This window comes from Bidens hawaiensis, unplaced genomic scaffold (genome assembly GCF_021521415.1).
Source record: "Bidens hawaiensis isolate Kalapana, Puna unplaced genomic scaffold, B.hawaiensis_p1.1 tig00010796_1, whole genome shotgun sequence".
Lineage (NCBI taxonomy): Eukaryota > Viridiplantae > Streptophyta > Magnoliopsida > Asterales > Asteraceae > Bidens > Bidens hawaiensis.
Genome location: NW_027491829.1, coordinates 272,646 through 294,404, shown reverse-complemented (window position 1 = coordinate 294,404; position 21,759 = coordinate 272,646). Strand labels below are relative to the sequence as shown.

General features: G+C 38.9%; 3 protein-coding genes across 3 annotated transcripts; 1 reads left to right on the top strand and 2 right to left on the bottom strand.

The window, feature by feature from the left end:
* The first annotated feature begins 13,130 nt into the window (after nucleotides 1–13,130).
* LOC143536354 (protein GLUTAMINE DUMPER 1-like) lies at nucleotides 13,131–13,496 on the top strand. Its single transcript, XM_077030363.1, has one exon. The coding sequence runs from the start codon at nucleotides 13,131–13,133 to the stop codon at nucleotides 13,494–13,496; it is 366 nt and encodes a 121-aa protein (XP_076886478.1).
* Nucleotides 13,497–16,039: 2,543 nt separating this feature from the next.
* On the bottom strand, nucleotides 16,040–17,258 carry LOC143536384 (DNA N(6)-methyladenine demethylase ALKBH1C-like). The gene is made up of 3 exons (XM_077030389.1): nucleotides 17,215–17,258; nucleotides 16,793–17,132; nucleotides 16,040–16,315 (listed from the first exon to the last, which is right to left on the bottom strand). Exons 1-3 carry the CDS (start codon nucleotides 17,256–17,258, stop codon nucleotides 16,040–16,042), a joined length of 660 nt encoding a protein of 219 aa, XP_076886504.1.
* Nucleotides 17,259–19,908: 2,650 nt separating this feature from the next.
* Nucleotides 19,909–21,490, bottom strand: LOC143536406 (6-phosphogluconate dehydrogenase, decarboxylating 1). The gene has a single exon (XM_077030408.1). It carries the CDS (start codon nucleotides 21,436–21,438, stop codon nucleotides 19,978–19,980), a length of 1,461 nt encoding a protein of 486 aa, XP_076886523.1. The 5' UTR covers nucleotides 21,439–21,490; the 3' UTR covers nucleotides 19,909–19,977.
* Nucleotides 21,491–21,759: the final 269 nt, after the last annotated feature.

The window sequence follows — 21,759 nt, the reverse complement described above, 5'->3', positions numbered from 1 at the left end:
AGGATGATATCGTCAACGTACACGAGAAGATAGATGGGAGATTTGGTGATACGATTCACGAATAGAGAGGGATCGGAGATGGTTGGCTTGAAGCCAACCGAAATGAGATATGATTTTAATTCATCATACCAAGCTCTTGATGCTTGACGAAGGCCATAGATGGCCTTGTTTAGTTTGCAAACATGATTCGGCAAGGAAGGATCGACGAAGCCGGGCGGTTGATGTGACATTGTTAATTTCGAGTCTTGTTTGTATTCGTTTTTGTATTTGTTTATTATGTAAACCGACCCGATTTGTAAACCGAAGCTTATGTTATAATCAAAATGATGGATTTATGTTACAATATTGTTTCACACTTGTTGGGTCTTGAAAACATCCTATCTTTATTTTTATTTATTTATTTATTTATTTATTTTATTATTATTTTTTTGTTGTTTTGTGTTTTTGTCTTGATCCATTTTGCATGAAAACTCTTGTGTCTCACACCCATATTTGACCACCAACATTACCCTATATATACACACCACCTTTCCTCTTTATTTTCCCTTGCTACAACTCCAAAAAAAAAAACTTTCTCAAACATCAAAGATTCAAGGTTATCTTCTTAAGTGTTCTTGAAGGTTTTTAGTCTTTCATCTTAATTAGTTTATGTAGCCTTATTAATACTTGTTTGTGGTTGTGCAACATATATATAATATTGTGACATTCGTCAATTTCGGGTCTTGTTTGTATTCGTTTTTGTATTTGTTTATTATGTAAACCGACCCGATTTGTAAACCGAAGCTTATGTTATAATCAAAATGATGGATTTATGTTACAATATTGTTTCACACTTGTTGGGTCTTGAAAACATCCTATTTTTATTTTTATTTATTTATTTATTTTTTTGTTGTTGTTTTGTGTTTTTGTCTTGATCCATTTTGCATGAAAACTCTTGTGTCTCACACCCATATTTGACCACCAACATTACCCTATATATACACCACCTTTCCTCTTCATTTTCCCTTGCTACAACTCAAAAAAAAAAAACTCTCTCAAACATCAAAGATTCAAGGTTATCTTCTTAAGTGTTCTTGAAGGATTTTGGTCTTTCATCTTAATTATTTTATGTAGCCTTATTAATACTTGTTTATGGTTGTGCAACATATATATAATATACACCCCTTGTTTACCTTTGTTAGTTACTTCTCCGATTCCGGTCGGTGAGGTTTCGGACCCCATAAGGCAAGGCTTCATGGAGGACTTCGTGTCCTTGATATATATACATCTATATAACTTGTTCATACATATTAATCTTGCTTATTTTAGTTTGTTGGTCATGTTTACAAGTTCCATGGTTATGGGTTTTTAAGAGTCTATGCTTCGGTTTAACCGTAAATAGCTCTAAACCGTAAACCGAACTTTGTTACTAGTTTTGTTTGTTTAAACATACTTAGTGTTAGATCTAAGTTTCTAAAATCATTTTTACAAATTCTATGGTTATGGGTTTGTAGAATCTTACCTCGGTCTTAACCCGAAACACGATCCGAACCGAAAACCGAACTTTTGTTTAAAGACTTTATTGTTAACTTTTGGTATTTTTTTTATTTGTACATTATTATACAAGTTATTTAGTGTTTGGACATGTGGAAACCATCTATGAACTTGTTGTGAGATGGAAACCGAACCAAACCGATTCTTGCTCGCTTAAGACACACAAGTGTGTTTTTTTTAGCCATCAAGACTTGTATATTTCTTTAAAAATAGTTACAAATTGATTTTTAAATATTTTCTTAAGTACTTGGAAATGTTGGATCCAACTTGATCTCATAACAAAGTTTGGACCGACAAAACCGAACACTCGCTTAACGTGCGTTGTTAGTTCTAAAACAATGGAACTACATACTTGGTTAAGTCTTAATAAATTTTATTGAGTTATCTCATAACATTCAATATTTTGGAAAGTTGACTTTGGGTTTGACCAATTATCAAGACCCGAACCGACAACCCGAACACTCGATAAAAAAAACCCGTTTTAGTATCTTTATTCCAAAGGGATCTGCATTCTTGCATTTTACCCACCTTATTACTTAACATAGGTTGAGTAAATATTAAGGTTAGATACTTTAACCCGGTTTCGAGCAAACTTACATTTTTAAAGGGTTATTATTATAAATTCTTAAATAGTCACATTTTAAACCTTGAACTTTAATTATTTACATTTCTCAACATTTATTTTGTTTAAAGACCTTCAAGACAACCTTTCTAAATTCAAGACTTCTTTTCTTTTTAGGCATTGTGCGTTAAACTCGTCGTTCCGACAAATCGTAGTTCATCCCTCGACGCGCGAAGAATTATAGTTCTTCCCGCGGCGCGCTAGGAATTTTAGTTCCTCCTGCGGCGCGCTAAGAAATGTGATTCTTCCCGCGGCGCGCTTAGAAATGTAGTTCTTTCCGCGACGCGTTAAGGTTGGTTCTGTCTGCCTTCGCGCTCGCGCTCTCTTGACCTTCTGTGTCTGCCTTCGCGCTCTAGCTTTCTCGCGCTAAACCCTTTGAGTTTTCTTCTGTTGAATCTAGCCGTTTGCTTTTGTGTTGTCTTATCTTTTGTGCTGTTGACCTAATCTGCTTTATGTCTGAAAAGTTACTTTCGGCGCAGCATGCGCACCAACCCCATTGGTTGGCAGATAAAGTGACTGACATTATCTTTTGAGATCTGCTTTTGCCATGCTTGACCAGTACCTTTATCTGACCCGCCCATGCTTTTTACTGTTCCCTGTCAGCTTTATCTTGCCCCCCTGCAGCTGCCATATCTTTTGATATCTTTTGTTATCTTTTGTTTTGTCTTGTTTTATTTGTCTTGGAATCTTTTCCCCTTTTTCTGGATTCATGTCTCCTAGGGTTTCTCTATAAATAATAGTAATATTTTCATAAACACTACACACACAAAACACTTAATCTCTCCTGTTCTCTTGCCCCTTGCTCTCTCTGCCGTCTTCCTCTCTGCCTCCGTCTTCCTCCCTGTTCTGCCCTGCTTTTCCGGTAATATATATATATTATATATAATAATTTACTTATTAATTATGCTAACTTATAATCAAGACTTAAATCAATTCATTAAAACAATAATCTTATTTATAGGTTAACTTGTGCTTGTTTAAAGTTGGTTCTTGCTTTATCTTACACCGCATCGTTTATCAAGTGAGTAATCTCGTACCTAATCCCTTTTTATTTTTAATGTTTTGGGATGTACATGTGTTCGTACAAACTTGAGTCTTAAACTTGTTTATGAACTTTAGTCGCGCAGTATCCCATGTGTTGAGGACGTTTACTTGGCTGTTTATTTGTATGTGTGTATCATTAACCGCTTTGTTCGGCCTATTCCGAAGTTTTCATGGATCCATTAGATGAACACGGGAGACCTATCGTTTACGGTTTTCTTTGTTTACACTTGCACAGATGTTTTCTCGTTTTTGTGCTCAATTGGGAGCACGGATTGAACTATGAACTATGAGCTATGATCTAATTAGGCTTGATCACAATCTGATTGCACCCTTGTTAAACACCAGACATACACGTGCTGCGCGCAGATTTATTGTTATTATCTATTAAACTTGATTTCTCACCAACACGCAAGTGTTTGACGTTTATTTTAACACATGTTCAGGTTTGCAGTAGCTGTTTTGGAGCTTGTGGACACGTAGGAAGTTTTCTTTATTTTGGACCTAGATTAAAATGTATCAAGACAAGTTTTTGCTGTTCGAATATTATGATTTATAATATATTGATTTATGATGATTTATGTTATTGTGTTTACCTTGCGCGTGCGCGAATGAATGTATTTATTAAATATTGACACCCAATAGTGTCACGAGTAATGAAACAATATGTGGCGCCCCGATGTATAATCCGCCTTTGGTCGGGGTGTTACAGATTGGTATCAGAGCTCGTTGACTTTAGGATAGGTGGTTAGACGTAACGGCCTAGAATACCTAAGAGTCCCTTCTCGCGCATGAGAGAAATCTCATGTTTGCGCGCTTATTGTTAATTACTCGTTATTTATGAATATGCTCGCGCTTGCGCAGTATATGATTTTATGTTTTATTTCGCGATATTTCGATTTTTGTTGAATTTCGATTTTTATTGATTTTACTTACATATTCGTTTGTTGGGTCTGAAAATCCGAAAAGTCATGGTGATACATGAATAGTTGATTTTCAATTCCCATTTACGATTATGTTCTGAGGTTGGAGACTTGAAAAGTCATGGTGATACATGAATTGTCACTCTCCAATACTCATTTTCTTGTATATTTTATATTGAAGATTGAAAAGTCATGGTGATACATGAATCGTCAATCTCCAATACTCGTTTGCTCGTATATTTTAAATTGGGAATTCGGAAAGTAATGGTGATACATGAATTGTCGATTCTTGATTCGAATTTGTTACCTTTATTAAGTCTGCATTTAGGGTCATTTATTTTACTTTAACTTTTGACAGTAACTGACTCCGCGAAACCAAGCTTTATAAGATTAAAACTTTGCGTTAAAACCAAGATATTAACTAAAATTAAAATTTTTATAGAATGCCTCCGCTATCTCGCCGATTTCAGAGAAGAGAAGCCTCGCGCATGCGTAGACAGCAACGTTCCCAGGAAATGGCCGCCGCGATAGCCCAAGCCTTGAGCCAAAACAATACCTCCAGTTATAACATTAAATCCTTCAACGCGGGTAACCCTCCAAAGTTCACAGGTCTTGAAGGAGCCACCGTGATGCTCCAGTGGCTTGAGAAAATAGAAAACACTTTCCTCCACACCCAATGCCCCTCAGACAGACGAACCCTGTATGCTTCCAGTGTCCTGGAATCTAGAGCGCTTACATGGTGGAATGGAGTAGCCCATGCGCGTGGCGCAGAAACTGCTTCCAGCATGCTCTGGGAAGAATTTAAGGAAATTCTGACGCGAGAATTCTGCCCTCCCAACGAAGTTAAGCGCCTGGAGGAAGAATTCTGGAACTTGAAGCAATACAGCGGTGAAGCGCGCGAGTACGCGACGCGCTTCCATGAACTAAGTTTGCTTGTCCCTCACCTTGTTACCCCTTCCCGCCGAGCCATAGAGAAATTCCTTGGGGGTCTCCCCATGGAAATTCAAGATTCTGTATGGGCCAGAAACCCAGTAACCCTCTCTGACGCCATCGAGTTGGCCGCTGTGCTCAGCGACAACCATGTCAGAGCAGGAACCCTGTTCCTGCGGGGAACAGAAAAGACCAAACTCACCAAGACTGTTCCTGAACCAACAGAAACCAAACCAGAACCCTCAAACCGTAACAACCTCAAGCGCAGGCGCAAGGCCTATGCGCTTACCAACCCGCCCATTGCCCAGCAACCCATCTACCAACCTCCAGTTTACGCGCCTAACCCTCAGTCAGCCTACCCAACACCTCCTGTAGTCCATAACTATGCCTTAACCAATCCCGCACTCCCTGCCCCGCCACTTAAGAAACCTTACACAGGAAATCAACCCTTTTGCCCAACCTGTAGACTTCACCACCCAACCCAAACCCCGTGTCGACAATGTAACCGATGTGGCCGCGTTGGTCACTCTGCCGAATACTGTAGAGTCCCTCCCGTCAACCCAATTGCGCCAGCACCACCAGTCTACCCGCAGAACCCACAACCAACCTACCAAAACCCACGACCCAGATCGTGCTTTAACTGCGGTGATCCCAGTCATTTCCGGAACGCGTGCCCGAGACTACAAGTGCAAATCACACAAGCGAATCCGGTGAACCAGATTTCGAACCAAGTGACACGCGGACGAGCTTTTAACATAACCGCGCACCAAGCGCAAGCGAATAATGACGTAGTTAATGGTACATTTTTGCTTAACGGATTTTATGCTTCTGTACTTTTTGATACTGGCGCCGATCGAAGTTTTATTTCTCGCGCGTTTGAGCAGAAGCTTGCGCGACCGCGCAACGATTTAAAAGAAGATTTTTCAGTTGAATTGGCTAACGGTGAAACTGTTTTAATTAACTCTGTGATTAAAGATTGCACGCTTAACCTTAACGAAAACGATTTTCTGATTGACCTCATCCCCATGCCTCTTGGAAGCTTTAATGTTATCATTGGTATGGACTGGCTCTCGCATAATCGCGCCGAAGTTATTTGCGCCAAGAAGTTGATTCGCATTCCTCGAGAAAATGGTGATCTTCACATCTACGGCGAAAAACCCTCCCGCGGTCTTAAACTTATGTCTTGCGCCGAAGCCCGAAGGCTCATGCGGAAAAGGTGTATTGCATTCTTAGCCCATGTGGTTAAACCTACTGAAGAAAAGAAGCTTCGCGATATCCCTGTTGTGCGTGATTTCCCTGAAGTTTTTCCTGATGATCTTCCTGGTATCCCTCCCGCTCGTGAAGTCGAGTTCCGTATTGATCTTGTCCCTGGTGCTTCCCCCGTAGCTAAATCTCCTTACCGCCTTGCGCCCGCTGAGATGCAAGAATTGGCAAGCCAACTTCAAGAGTTGACTGCTAAAGGATTCATTCGCCCTAGCTCTTCGCCCTGGGGTGCTCCGGTGTTGTTCGTTAAAAAGAAAGATGGTTCGTTTCGCATGTGTATTGATTACCGCGAGTTGAACAAACTCACCATTAAAAACCGGTATCCCTTACCGCGTATTGACGACCTCTTTGATCAACTCCAAGGTGCCTCTTGTTTCTCGAAGATTGATCTCCGCTCTGGCTATCACCAGTTGCGCATCCGCGATGAAGATGTTCCGAAGACTGCTTTTCGAACTCGTTATGGCCATTTTGAATTCTTGGTCATGTCCTTCGGTTTAACCAACGCACCCGCCGTTTTCATGGATCTAATGAATCGGGTGTGTAGGCCTTTCTTGGATAAATTCGTGATTGTGTTTATCGATGACGTTCTGATTTATTCTAAGACCAAGGCCGAGCATGAGCAACATCTCCGATTGGTATTGCAAAAGCTTAGAGCTGAGCAACTCTATGCTAAGCTTTCCAAGTGTGAATTCTGGTCTGATGAAGTACAGTTTCTTGGTCATGTTGTAAACAAGATGGGTATTCATGTCGACCCATCCAAGATTGAAGCAATCAAGAACTGGATTACGCCATCCTCTCCTTCTGAGATCCGTTCCTTTCTGGGCTTAGCTGGTTATTACCGGCGTTTCATTTCGAACTTCTCGAAGATCGCTTTGCCTTTAACAGCTCTAACGCACAAAGGTAAACCGTATATTTGGGGCTCGAAGCAAGAAGAAGCCTTTCTAACGCTCAAGCGTTTGTTGTGTGAAGCTCCTGTCCTTGCGTTACCTGAGGGTAATGAAGATTTTGTCGTGTATTGCGATGCATCCAACCAAGGTCTCGGTTGTGTTCTTATGCAACGAGGCAAGGTTATCGCTTACGCATCAAGGCAACTCAAGGTTCATGAAAAGAATTATACAACTCACGATCTCGAACTTGGTGCAGTTGTTTTTGCCTTAAAGATCTGGAGACACTACCTTTATGGTACTAAGTGTATCCTTTACACCGACCATAAAAGCCTTCAGCATATCTTTGATCAGAAGGAACTTAACATGAGGCAACGCCGATGGAACGAACTCATCAGCGATTACGATTGTGAGATCCGGTATCATCCTGGTAAGGCTAATGTGGTAGCCGATGCGCTCAGCCGAAAACCCTGCCAGCTTAACTGTATCTTGCCGCGCACGCAGCTTCACTTCGCGCCGATCCAAAGCAACCTTGAATCGCGCATTCGTGACGCGCAGCGCGCATCCATCAGTAATGGTAACCTTCGCGCCGAGTTAGCGTGTGGCGCGGAAGCGCATTTTGTGCCTAATCTGAGTGGAATTTTCTGCTATCTCAATCGCATCTGGATTCCCTTTGATGAGAATCTTCGCGCTGACATCCTGAGTGAAGCGCACAAATCTCGGTATTCTATTCATCCTGGCGCTGATAAGATGTACAAGGATTTGCGCATTACTTATTGGTGGCCCGGTATGAAGAAGGATATTGCTGTGTTCGTAGCTAAATGCCTGACTTGTTCTAAAGTAAAAGCTGAACATCAACGCCCATCTGGTTTGCTCGAACAACCAGAAATTCCTACGTGGAAATGGGAATGTGTAGCGATGGACTTTATTACCAAGTTACCTTTGACAGCAAGCAAACATGATAGCATTTGGGTAATAGTGGATCGTTTGACTAAGTCTGCTCACTTTCTGCCCATTCGTGAAAACTACCGTGTTGAGCAACTCGCGCAGCTTTATGTCAAGGAAATTGTCTGCCGCCATGGTACTCCTTTGAGCATCATATCCGATCGCGATGGCCGTTTTATATCTCGCTTTTGGAAATCTCTCTAATCTGCGCTAGGAACTCGCTTGGACATGAGTACGGCATATCATCCTCAGACTGACGGTCAGTCTGAGCGAACTATTCAAACTCTTGAGGATATGCTCCGATCTTGTGTTCTTGATTTTGGAGGTAATTGGGATTCACACCTGCCTTTGATTGAGTTCTCTTATAATAACAGCTATCATTCCAGTATCGGTATGGCCCCATTTGAAGCACTTTACGGTCGTAAGTGCCGCTCCCCGATTTGTTGGAGCGAAGTGGGAGAAGCTCAAATCACAGGACCCGAACTTGTTCAAGAGACAACCGATAAAATCGCCAAGATCCGTGATCATCTGCTGACTGCCAGAAGCCGACAGAAGAGTTACGCAGATCGTAGGCGAAAGCCTCTCGAATTTCAAGTTGGTGATCTTGTTCTCCTCAAAGTGTCGCCTTGGAAAGGTGTTGTCCGCTTTGGGAAGAAGGGTAAGCTTGCTCCTCGTTATGTTGGTCCATTCAAGATTCTCGCGCGTGTGGGAAAAGTTGTCTACAGACTTGACCTGCCGCCCGCGCTCAGTAATGTGCATCCAACGTTCCACGTATCCAATCTCAAGAAGTGTTTAGCTGACGAGAACCTTCACATTCCACTTGATGAAGTTCAAGTTGATGAAACTATGCATTTCGTTGAGAAGCCTGTTGAGATTATGGATCGCGAGGTTAAGCAAACCAAGCGCAGTCGTATCCCTATCGTGAAAGTTCGCTGGGAGTCCAAGCGCGGAGCCGAGTTTACATGGGAAAGGGAAGATCAAATGAAGATCAAGTACCCGCACCTGTTCTCTGCGCAACCTACTTCGAGATAAATTTCGGGACGAAATTTCTTAAAGTAGGGGAGACTGTGACATCTGCCCCGATCCGACCCGACCCAGGTACCCGTTTCTCTGACCCGATCTCTTTCTTTTATGATTTAATATTTATTTATACTTATATTTTACTTTTAATAATAATAATATATATTTTCCTTCCCGCCTCTTTCTCTCTCTCTCTTTTTCTTTCCGCCGTCCCGTCCCTCTCCTTCTCTCTTTCCGCCCTCTTTTCCCTCTTGTCGCCATCCCGCCCTTACGCCTTGTTTCCCTCTTTTTCTTCTAACTCTTTGCTTGTCCTTTGTTCCTTCCCGCCTAAGGTTGTCTGCGCAGCTCCACGCGCCAGACCCCTTACAAGGAAGCCTGCGTAAAGACCACCTGTTACAGCGATACGCGAGACGAACTCTTCTCGCAGCGCGCTAAGAATTGTAATTCTTCTCGCAGCGCGCTAAGAACGGTAGTTCTTCCCGCGACGCGCTAAGGATTGTAGTTCTTCTCGCAGCGCGCTAAGTATCGTAGTTCATCCCTCGACGCGCGAAGAATTATAGTTCTTCCCGCGGCGCGCTAGGAATTTTAGTTCCTCCCGCGGCGCGCTAAGAAATGTGATTCTTCCCGCGGCGCGCTTAGAAATGTAGTTCTTTCCGCGACGCGTTAAGGTTGGTTCTGTCTGCCTTCGCGCTCGCGCTCTCTTGACCTTCTGTGTCTGCCTTCGCGCTCGAGCTTTCTCGCGCTAAACCCTTTGAGTTTTCTTCTGTTGAATCTAGCCGTTTGCTTTTGTGTTGTCTTATCTTTTGTGCTGTTGACCTAATCTGCTTTATGTCTGAAAAGTTACTTTCGGCGCAGCATGCGCACCAACCCCATTGGTTGGCAGATAAAGTGACTGACATTATCTTTTGAGATCTGCTTTTGCCATGCTTGACCAGTACCTTTATCTGACCCGCCCATGCTTTTTACTGTTCCCTGTCAGCTTTATCTTGCCCCCCTGCAGCTGCCATATCTTTTGATATCTTTTGTTATCTTTTGTTTTGTCTTGTTTTATTTGTCTTGGAATCTTTTCCCCTTTTTCTGGATTCATGTCTCCTAGGGTTTCTCTATAAATAATAGTAATATTTTCATAAACACTACACACACAAAACACTTAATCTCTCCTGTTCTCTTGCCCCTTGCTCTCTCTGCCGTCTTCCTCTCTGCCTCCGTCTTCCTCCCTGTTCTGCCCTGCTTTTCCGGTAATATATATATATTATATATAATAATTTACTTATTAATTATGCTAACTTATAATCAAGACTTAAATCAATTCATTAAAACAATAATCTTATTTATAGGTTAACTTGTGCTTGTTTAAAGTTGGTTCTTGCTTTATCTTACACCGCATCGTTTATCAAGTGAGTAATCTCGTACCTAATCACTTTTTATTTTTAATGTTTTGGGATGTACATGTGTTCGTACAAACTTGAGTCTTAAACTTGTTTATGAACTTTAGTCGCGCAGTATCCCATGTGTTGAGGACGTTTACTTGGCTGTTTATTTGTATGTGTGTATCATTAACCGCTTTGTTCGGCCTATTCCGAAGTTTTCATGGATCCATTAGATGAACACGGGAGACCTATCGTTTACGGTTTTCTTTGTTTACACTTGCACAGATGTTTTCTCGTTTTTGTGCTCAATTGGGAGCACGGATTGAACTATGAACTATGAGCTATGATCTAATTAGGCTTGATCACAATCTGATTGCACCCTTGTTAAACACCAGACATACACGTGTTGCGCGCAGATTTATTGTTATTATCTATTAAACTTGATTTCTCACCAACACGCAAGTGTTTGACGTTTATTTTAACACATGTTCAGGTTTGCAGTAGCTGTTTTGGAGCTTGTGGACACGTAGGAAGTTTTCTTTATTTTGGACCTAGATTAAAATGTATCAAGACAAGTTTTTGCTGTTCGAATATTATGATTTATAATATATTGATTTATGATGATTTATGTTATTGTGTTTACCTTGCGCGTGCGCGAATGAATGTATTTATTAAATATTGACACCCAATAGTGTTACGAGTAATGAAACAATATGTGGCGCCCCGATGTATAATCCGCCTTTGGTCGGGGTGTTACAATAGCCATTATGTTCGGGTGTGTGTGGTGGAGAGGTGAGATGAGAAATGCCACATGAAGTGAGATGAGAAGCGAGTTTGACATATTCTCCTCCATTGTTGGAGAATAGTTGCTTGATCTTGGTTTGAAAGTAGTTTTCCACTAACCTTTGAAAATGAATAAAGGTTGTGAGGGAGTCTGATTTGTGTTTTAATGGGTATATCCAAATGTATTTGGTAAAGTAGTCTACAAATATAATATAATATTTAAATCCATCAATGGAGGTGACGGGTGAAGACCATACATCATAAAATATTAGATTTAAGGGAGCACTTGAAGTAATGGTGGAAGAATGAAAAGGAAGTTTATGACTTTTATTGATGCAACATGAGTTACAAGAATCATGAAGATTGGTAATTGAGGGAACAAAATAAGACAAATGTTGTAAAACTTTAAAACGAGGGTGACCTAGACGATGATACCAAAGTGATGCCTTATTTGATTGTAGAAGAAAGGCTTGAGGTTGTGAGGTCGGTCGGAGCTCATATATTCCTTGAGTACTTGTCCCATGGAGGAGAGGAGCGTTGGTACGAGAATCTTTGATAACAAAGTTCAACGAAAAGAATTGGACTGTTACATTATTTTCAATGCATAGACTAGATATTGAAATTATGTTGCGAGATATGGTAGGAACGCAAAGAACATTATGTAAAACGAAAGAAACATTAGAGAATTTAAGAGTAATAGAGCCAACATGAGTAATAGTAAGGGGTGAACCATCGCCAATGACGAGGTCATCGGTACCATCATAAGTGGTGTAGAAAGACATGGCATTAAGGTTGTTTGTGATGTGATGAGAAGCGCCACTATCAAAAAGCCAAGTATGGTTGGAGGTGTAATTGTTTGCTGGACCCATAATATATGCTTGTGGTTTTGTGTTAGAGGTGTGGCGTGAGTATGTGGGCAAATTAATATGCGGATAAGCCTTTTTAAATACGTAACAGTGGGTTAAAGAATGACCTTTGGTAAAGCAATATTGACGTTTGCCCATATATTGTTTGCTCGAGGCTGTTGTAGGGGTAGAGGTGGGTGGGTATTTGATGTGTGAAAAATGTGCCAAAGGTAGTGGAGTTGGTCATTGGTGGAGGATGAATGACTAAAAAAAAATTAAGAGGCGGTAGTGGCAAACAGGATGAAAATTTTGCTAGAGAGAGATTGAAGATGGCGGCTGTTTTTTGAGAGAATTAGGGTTCCTGGCTGATACCATATAAAGATATACAACCGAATGATCTTTTCTTTCATAGTTCAAGTATATAAATACAAAATACAATGCTGCAAAATAGAAATTGATTTAGATTACACAGGAAATAAATAATGATAAAATTCTATCTAAAGTAACAATTTAATTTGAATATTTAATCAGTTGACAGGACATCGGGTTGTTCGTTAATACAAACCATAAATATATGCTTTTCAAACTCATCCAAATATGTGAAGTCAACTTTTCCGGAATTTCAAGGGAATTTTGAGCCGGAAATATTTATTATTATTATTTCTCGGTTGTTACTTTTTGCATCTACCAGATGAAGTGTCAAAACTCTTAAAAAGTTACTACAAGATATGCAATTAAAAAAGAAAAAAAGAAAAAAGAAACACTATATAGGAAAGTGCAAAATTGTATTCTGTTTAGTTGTACGAATTTATTCATAGTACAATTGAAAAACCTCGTATCATTAACCTAAGTTTCTGACTTGTACTTGATGCTATTGAATGTTGTACACTTGTGTATACACACACTTTCATCTATATATGTTTCTCATAAATTTGTCTAGTACAAATTTGAACCAACACACATATAAGGTGATGGGACAGCAGGTGGAAAACACAAAACCATCAGATTACTCACCAGCATCATCGGCGTCGTGGCGGTTAAACTCACCGTTGATTTATCTGTTTGGTGGCATAGGAATAATGCTTCTTCTCATAATGGTGGCGCTGCTAATGCTGTCATGTTCTCAGTGGTGGTTTAATTCGGAGCCTGCTGAGGGTGACCATGTAACAAATAGTGATCAGTTTCAGAAGGCAGCTGATGTGCATGTGTGTAACGGCGGTGATGATGTCGTTGTGAGCCCCAAGATTGCCGTAATTATGGCCGGAGAGGAGCTTCCGACGTACTTAGCTGCACCGGCTCATGTTCCCAACAGTAATATTTCCGGCTGTTCTGTCTAGAGTCCTAAGTTAAATATTGCGTTTTTATTATGTTTGCTAGAAGTTAATTTCTAGTAATTATGTATGTAAATACTTGGTTAATAATTTTGCTATGATCATTTGTTAGTTGGATTTAATTTAATCATCATCATCATCGTACTCAGTATATCCCACCAATAGCAATGCTATGGTAGGGTCTGAGGAGGGTAAGATGTAGACAGCCTTACCTCTATCCCTTTAATTGAATGCTATGGATTTAATTGAATGCTTCCCTTTAATTGATTTGTTAGTTATTAATTTAACTAGTAAGGAGCTCACGACTTTGTTTTAAGTTGTCGAGTGTAGACTTTACAGGGAATTACATTCACACAACACGTTTAGCGATGGAGCTCTCCTTGCCTCTACAGTCACTTCGCTCGAGACGAGTTGGTAATATTTGAAGTTAATTTTTTTCTTATGTATGCCTACCATCTATTTCAGACGTAACGATGTGAGATTTGTCTAAAGAATTGATCGGTTTTCAAGTTGCTTTGATTATTTTGAATCAGTTTTCATGAATCAAGACTTGTTAAAGTGAGTTTGAATTCGAACCAAATTCAAATTATGTTATTCTATTTGATCACTCAAATTTGGGTTAATTAAAATTCGATTATATCAAAATTATGGGTATGGCGACAACCGGCGGAATTATACATGTAGTAAAGAAAGACATGAAAACAAGGGGTGTATTAATGTCGGTGGTAATTGGCAGTTTCCGAGTGTAGTTTCTACGGATGGATAAGAGATGTCATCTTTTATATCATGACTTGCTCTTGCCACTTGCCACTCCATCAATTTATACAACACCTTTCACTTCTGACTTAATTCTACACTTGTTATCTTTCCATATGTTTTTTAGGATCATGTATGTATCTGCCTCCAAAACAATATATATAAACTTATAACAAATTACTTGTACTTTTTAATCACTAGTTTGAATACTATTTCACGTTCATTTTATAGAATTCGTAAGATTTCAAAGAAATTAGAATTTAAATCTTATAATATGGCGTGTTTGGTTCGACCAGAGATGGAATTGGAATTCAAGTGAATTCCAATAAAATCCCACATTTAGAGCAATTCGTAAATCCTTCCAATATTTGAAGGAAGTTGATAAAAATCGATAGAATGTCAACCAACCTCTAGTTGACTAGTTTATTCTATACTCTAAGTAAGTGTGTGATGAAAAGAATATGCACACCAAGCTTGTAGCTACTCGCACTCTTAACTTGAGTTAGCTCGTGGCACTATTTAAGTTTTAAATATTTTGTGTGTTTTTATTTTTGTCAATTTCTTAAACAACAAACTAAAAACAAAACTCGTATTTATGAGTGTTACAATGGTGGTGGTGGTGCGACAGATGGTGTGGTGTTTGGAGGCGACATGGAGAGGCGAGCTTTAACTTTTTTAAAAAACAAGCATGCCCTTAAAACTTTTTTAAAAACAAATATTACCATCTTATCGAACTATCAATACTCAACGATTCAAGGTATAAAAAGTAAGACATTAGTCCGCCATTTTGATTAGGTGGATTTTGCCTTCTAGTTGACTTTTTTATGCGGGATATCCTTTTATGTTCTTTCATGATAAGTGTTTACTTATAAAAAGGTAAAAGAAGGTAAATGAATGGAATTGTGTTTGTTATTAGAAATATAAATATATCACTCTTATATGCTAAAGCTTACAAACTCAAAATCAAGCTACCCAAATACCATTTTGTGTAGGTTTTATCCAATAATTGACACAAAATGGTATTTTCGTCTTTTTTAATGTTTCAGGCTAAATTTATCTTCTTGCAAAATTTTTCTGGATTTGTCAAAGAATTATGAAGAAAATGTCGTTTTTTTTTAATAAGTTGTCTATAATGTGTTGTATATATATAGACGAAGACATTCAATGCCCTCTACATACATGCATAATAGACAATTTGCATCCTGCTTTCCATTTGAGTGCCCTGACCCATTTGCTTAATTCTACACTCAAAAGATTATTTATATGAAGACAAATTGGACTTTTATAATACTTCTACATTCAGTTGGTCGAAAATCTATCGTTTACTGGTGTTGTATGCCATTAGATCAAAAGATTCACATTATTGCTAGTGTTGTATGGCATTAGATCAGAGATTCGCATAACCAACGCGTTAAGCTTAGAGACTAATCATACCACATGTAATGCGCTGAATTTGGCAAAAGCTACGAAGTGAAGCTACTTACGGTGATAAACATCAATGTTCAACACATAGCTTATATTGTCTTAAAATGGAAGTCGTTTACTCGTTCCAAGGGGACATGGATATATTTGCCGCCTATATATATATCCTGGTACAATAGAATGGATACGATAAAAAATAATTGATATCATTCCAAAGTTTCGGACTAAAAAAATCAAAAGTCGTCCATACTTTACAATTGAAATAAAAAATTTAAGTCATTCACAAATATCTGTTGCGTATTCTTTTTTTTTAACAGCGTGTGAGCCTTCCTAAGACGGCTCAACCTGGTATTGAGGGTGGTTCCAAACCATCAATACTTTCTAAAAGTCAGATTTAAGCGACCAGGGCGCATACCCGTTGCTTCTCTAAGTGACTTCAGGGCAGTATCTGGATCAATACCAGTAACAGCATGATATACTAATCTCGATTCCCCGCCAAATATCAAAACATTCCCTGATTCTAAAATCACTTTATCTGCTTTACCAACAGCTCGGGTTTCACCATATGAAAACTCTGCAGAGTCACCTATTGAGAATGATACAACAGGCACTCCTTTCCTCAAGCTCTCTTCACTTTCACTCTTGTCCTGAACATGCCAACACAATAATTAAATCAGAATCTTTAGTTTCAAAAACCGGAAACGTTCTATTCACTTTTTACAGATATTCGTATCGTACTAATTAGCCACTTAATGCAGAGCATAATACTCCTCCATATGTCACAACCAAATTGTCCATTTCAATTAGTTATAATTTACTAATATTTTTCTTAAATCTTTTGAAAGGTAAAACAGTAAGCATATCAGAAATTGTGTTTTATTTATACAATAATAAATTTATGCATTTTTATCATTCCTTTTAGCAATTTGAGGCAACAAACTTATCATTACTTTTACCAGATAATAATGCAGCAAAAGTTCATATAGTTGTGTAAACAATATGGTAAATGTGTTGATATTAAATGGCTTAAAATAATCAGTGAATATTTACCATATTCTCAATAGGCAATCCAATGAAAGTGCAGCATATAACTAGTTGAAAAGAAAAGAAAATTAATATCTAACCTGATGAAGACCAAGGCTGCCAATTTCTGAATAAAAATTGACGATGCAAATATCAGGTGACATGGACGGAAGACCTCTCCCTTCATCTGAACTGGCACTGGTCACGCGAATAAAGTCGTTTGCATCTCGTATTGCTTTATTAACCAAGTCATGAAACTCTTGAGGAATTCCCGGAGGCTTAGTATTATCAGACCGCCTTAAGTCAGTGTACATGTTAGTGTCGGGATCCCAATTTTTACCGAGACACATCATCTGTAAATTTAGTTTTCTTCCGCCATCGTAGCCAGGTTGGTAAAAACCTCCATCACCAATTCCAAGGTCCCTGCAAATGCTTACAATACTAGCCTGAAGGGGAAAAAAAACTAATCTCAGTCATATGAAGATGTAAACAGAAAGCATTTAAATTTAAAGTTAGTGCTTACTATACCTGATCATCAGAAGATATATAGCTTTTCATGAGTACCATCCCAGGCTGCAAAATTATGATGCTTTGATCTTTGATGGATTGATTTCGGTTCGTCACATGTAATGGAGCTTCTAACTTGATTACGGAACTAGCCCTCGGACAGATATTGAATACATGATCATCTTCACCATCATCATCATCATCATCATCCAAGGACATCAGTGTGAGTTTCAAATCATTCACATTATAAGAAGCCACATCTTCTTCAAAATCAGAGTCTCCAGTAACTGAGGATTCAGCATCCGAAGTTTCATAAATCTGTGAGAATTAAGAAGGAACGTAGGTAGTTACATAATAATAATAATAATAATTAACAAACCCTAATCAAAAGAAAGAATCATACCTGGGGATGAACATGAGTACCATCGGATTTAGTTTGACGCCACATCGATCTTCACTGCGAAAATCTAGACTACAAACTTACAGATGGATAGATGCTTCAAGAGCTGATTCAATCTGGTGAAGGAGTGTGTGTATATATATATATAATTATATATATCGTATCTTCACGATCGAACGTACGTAAACGATGAAAAAAAATACGTATATATTAGTGTAGACTTGAATTAGGGTGGTTCCTTTTTGTAGCAACATGATCGACCCGCCATAAATCATAATGACCGCCAAGCCCACAAACACTTTTAGCCCATAGCCCAAAACCAGCTCACATGTCATGTTATGTTGCAAACTTACCATACTCATGCAAACAACTATTTAAACAATTTAATTCACAAATAATATAATAATAACTACTTTTTAGGACCCCTTTATTCATAGTTTGCGCTTTTGTTAAGACGCCCAATTTTACTAAAACAAAAACACGGGAACCCAACCGAACACACAAGAGAAAACAAATGATACAAACCACAATTACAATTGAAAATTAACACTACTTTTTAATATGGTATCAGTGGGAACACCGCCCTGTTCCACCTTGGTACCGAAAGAAATGAAGCCGGAGTGGCTTTGTCACGCCGCTGGCTATCCCGATGCTCTAACGTATATATGACCGACCGTTCGACGATCATATATTGATATATTTAAACAAAACATTGTTATTTATATATTATCAAACCAATTAACTATTTTACACATAATTCAATAAACATTTTCTCTACACAACACATTTCCATACACATTCAACTTCAAAAAATAATATGGATCCTCGACAATCCAAAGGTTCGAAGAAATCGAGAGCCAGTAATTCTTGTAACATTCAACAGATTTTTCCGGGTCAAATTCCATCCCAATTTCAAAGCGTTCCCTTAATAAAAGCTCCACCGAACCAAGCTCCGGGATTCGTCGCCCATTTGGTGAACCCTATTTTCAAATCGTACAACGCTCAAAATTATCAACCCCAACAACAAAAGTTCCAAGAATCCTGCCAACAAGAGTCGGAAGAATCCACCGAAACGAAGAGGAACAATATGAAGAAAATTCGTTGAGCCCAAACAAAGAATCTAACAAGTCACAGGACCGGCTCCCACAAAAGTCAAAGGTCCGAAAGAAGTCGAGGTTGTGGAACGAGAAAAAAGAAGTCGCGCTAGCGAGGGCTTGGTTCGCCATATCGGAGGACTCAAAGACTGAAAATTAACAAAAATACGACACTTTTTGAAACACAATTCTTGACCACTTTTAACACTCAACTATCGACCACATTGTCCACCAAGTTAACTCAAAATGGAAAGATTTGCATAAAAAAAATTACAAATTCAATTGAATCTTCACACGACAAATGTCGAGTCAAACAAGTGGTCAAGATGACAATAACATTATCAAGTTGCCGCTTGCCGAATATAGGAAAACCCAAGGCAAAAGAGTTTTCCTCATGTAAAGGCTTGGGAAGTGTTGAAGAGATATGAAATGAAGTCCTGTTCAAGAAATGGGAGCCAGCATGTCAATAGCGAGCCAATCGTCTAAACGATCATAAATGCCGGCTTCCAACACGTACACCTCTTCTGATGCCAAATAACCAAAACTTAAGTAAGAGATCACGTAAGCAACCAATCTGACGAAAAATTCATCTCTTTAAGAACGATTAAGTGATATATACTAGAAATTATCCGATCTGAATCATGAAATGTTGTTTATATATTATATATATAGTTAAAACACTTTTTATAAAAGAACTTAATGACTTATTGATTTTTCTCACCACAATAGCTAAACCAAACGCTTTTTTAAACACTTCATAAGTCAATAGGCATTTTTGAAGTTAAATAAGCAATCCAAACACTCTCTTATACAAATGAAATGTTATTTATATATATAGTTTTCAGATCTTTTAAATTGTTTATGTTCTGCATAACCAACACTATACTCAATTTTCAACATTATATACAATATTTTAACTTTTGAGGAAAAGTTGCTGAGGTACAAATAGAAAAAATAGATAAAGAGTATTGATTATTTGGTCAAACGTTGAAAGGCCTCTCAAGACACTTGTTCAAACTTCAAACTGAAAATTAATGGATGTTCTATTTATATTATAACATAGATTAAGAAAAAAGAAAACCAACTATAGATTAAGAAAAGAGAGAGACAATGACTTAATTATAGGATAACATTATTATAATCCGAGAGGAAGTAACCTCTACTAGGAACACAAAACAATAACAAAATACCCAAAAAACTCTCATCCAACATATTTGACAAACATGCAAATCTCAATAACAAGATTTATTACAGTTCAATTTCAAAAGGGTGAGATAGACATCACCTAAAGACGGCTTTTGGCGAGTTTAAACCACTCGGTGTGGAAAGAACCGGGCATATCAGTCCTTTCATAAGTATGTGCACCAAAGTAATCTCTTTGAGCTTGAACCAAATTAGCAGGCAACCTCTCCCTCCTATAAGTGTCAAAATAAGCAAGACTGGAAGACATACCCGGAGTACTAATACCTGCATTAATTGCCAAACACACAACTCTCCTCCAAGCAGACTGACGGTCCACCATTTCTTTGGCAAACTCAGGGTCCACCAAAAGGTTAGCCAGTTCAGGGTTCCTGTCATAAGCCTGTTTGATGTGGTCCAGGAATATGGCTCGAATGATGCACCCACCTTTCCAGATTCTAGCCAACTCACCAAGTTTCAGATTCCACCCCTTTTCATTACTCTTGGCGCGTATTAAATTCATCCCTTGCGCGTAACTGCATATTTTGGCTGCGTACAAAGCTTGCCTTACATCATTGATTAATTTCTGTTTATCCACTTTTTGATCTGCTAAAATATCATCAAGGCCGCCTGATTTGAACACCTTTGCAGCTTCTACACGTTCATCTTTCAACCCACTAAGAAAGCGTGAGTCTAAAGATGCTGCAATGGTGGGAGCAGCAATTGACAGGTCAGCAGCTTGTTGAACGGTCCATTTACCGGTGCCTTTCATACCGGTTTTATCCAGCACTTTGTCAACCAAATAACCATCACCCTTATCATCCTTGATGCCAAATATGTCAGCAGTGATCTCAATTAAAAAGCTTTGAAGCTCGCCTTTATTCCATTCTGAGAATACTTCGTGTAGTTCCTCGTTTGAAAGCTTTCCAACAGATTTCAAAACATCATAAGCTTCTGAAATCAGTTGCATGTCACCGTACTCGATTCCATTATGAACCATCTTCACAAAGTTGCCTGAACCGCCCTCACCAATGTAGGTCACACATGGGCCACTATCGGGTACTTGAGCGGCTACCTTGAGGACAATGTCTTCAATGTATTTGTAAGCCTCAATGGACCCACCGGGCATCATAGATGGACCGTTTCGTGCACCTTCTTCACCGCCAGAAACACCCATCCCGAGATACAGAAGACCAAGTTCAGCCATGGCCTTTTCTCTTCTCTCAGTGTTTTCATACCACTCGTTACCACCATCGATGATGCAATCACCTTTCTCCATGTATTGAGACAAGGTTTTGATTGTTTGGTCAACTGGTGCACCGGCTTTGACTAGCATGATAATCATACGGGGTTTTTGGATCGAGTTAACAAAAGATTCGGGATCATGGAAACCAAAAAGTGGGAGGTTTCCTTCCTTCTTAGCTCGCTCAACTGTTTCATCAACTTTGGATGTACTGCGATTGTAGACAGAAATTGGGAACCCTTTTTCAGCAATGTTCAGGGCCAGGTTTTGGCCCATAACAGCAAGACCAGCAAGCCCAATTCTTGTTTTCGGTTGATCAGCCATGTTTATTCTGTAAATCAAATTTTCAACTATAGTAAATGGATAAGAACATAACAAAGATGAAGAAAGGTGCCGATACGAATGGTACGAGACAATTGAACAATCAAACTATTCTATTGCATTTAGATCCATGAGAAATGAACAATCAAACAATTCGCAAGCATGTTAAACAGAAAAAGTATGGTATTACCAAGACTGTTGCCCATTGTCAGTACATAGTTTTACCAATGTGTTCTGTAGTTAAATTTACTTAAAGCTGCACCACTCGATCTTCTAAAAGTAAAATGTTAAATGAACATTTTCCATCAAAATGGGTTGCTTTTA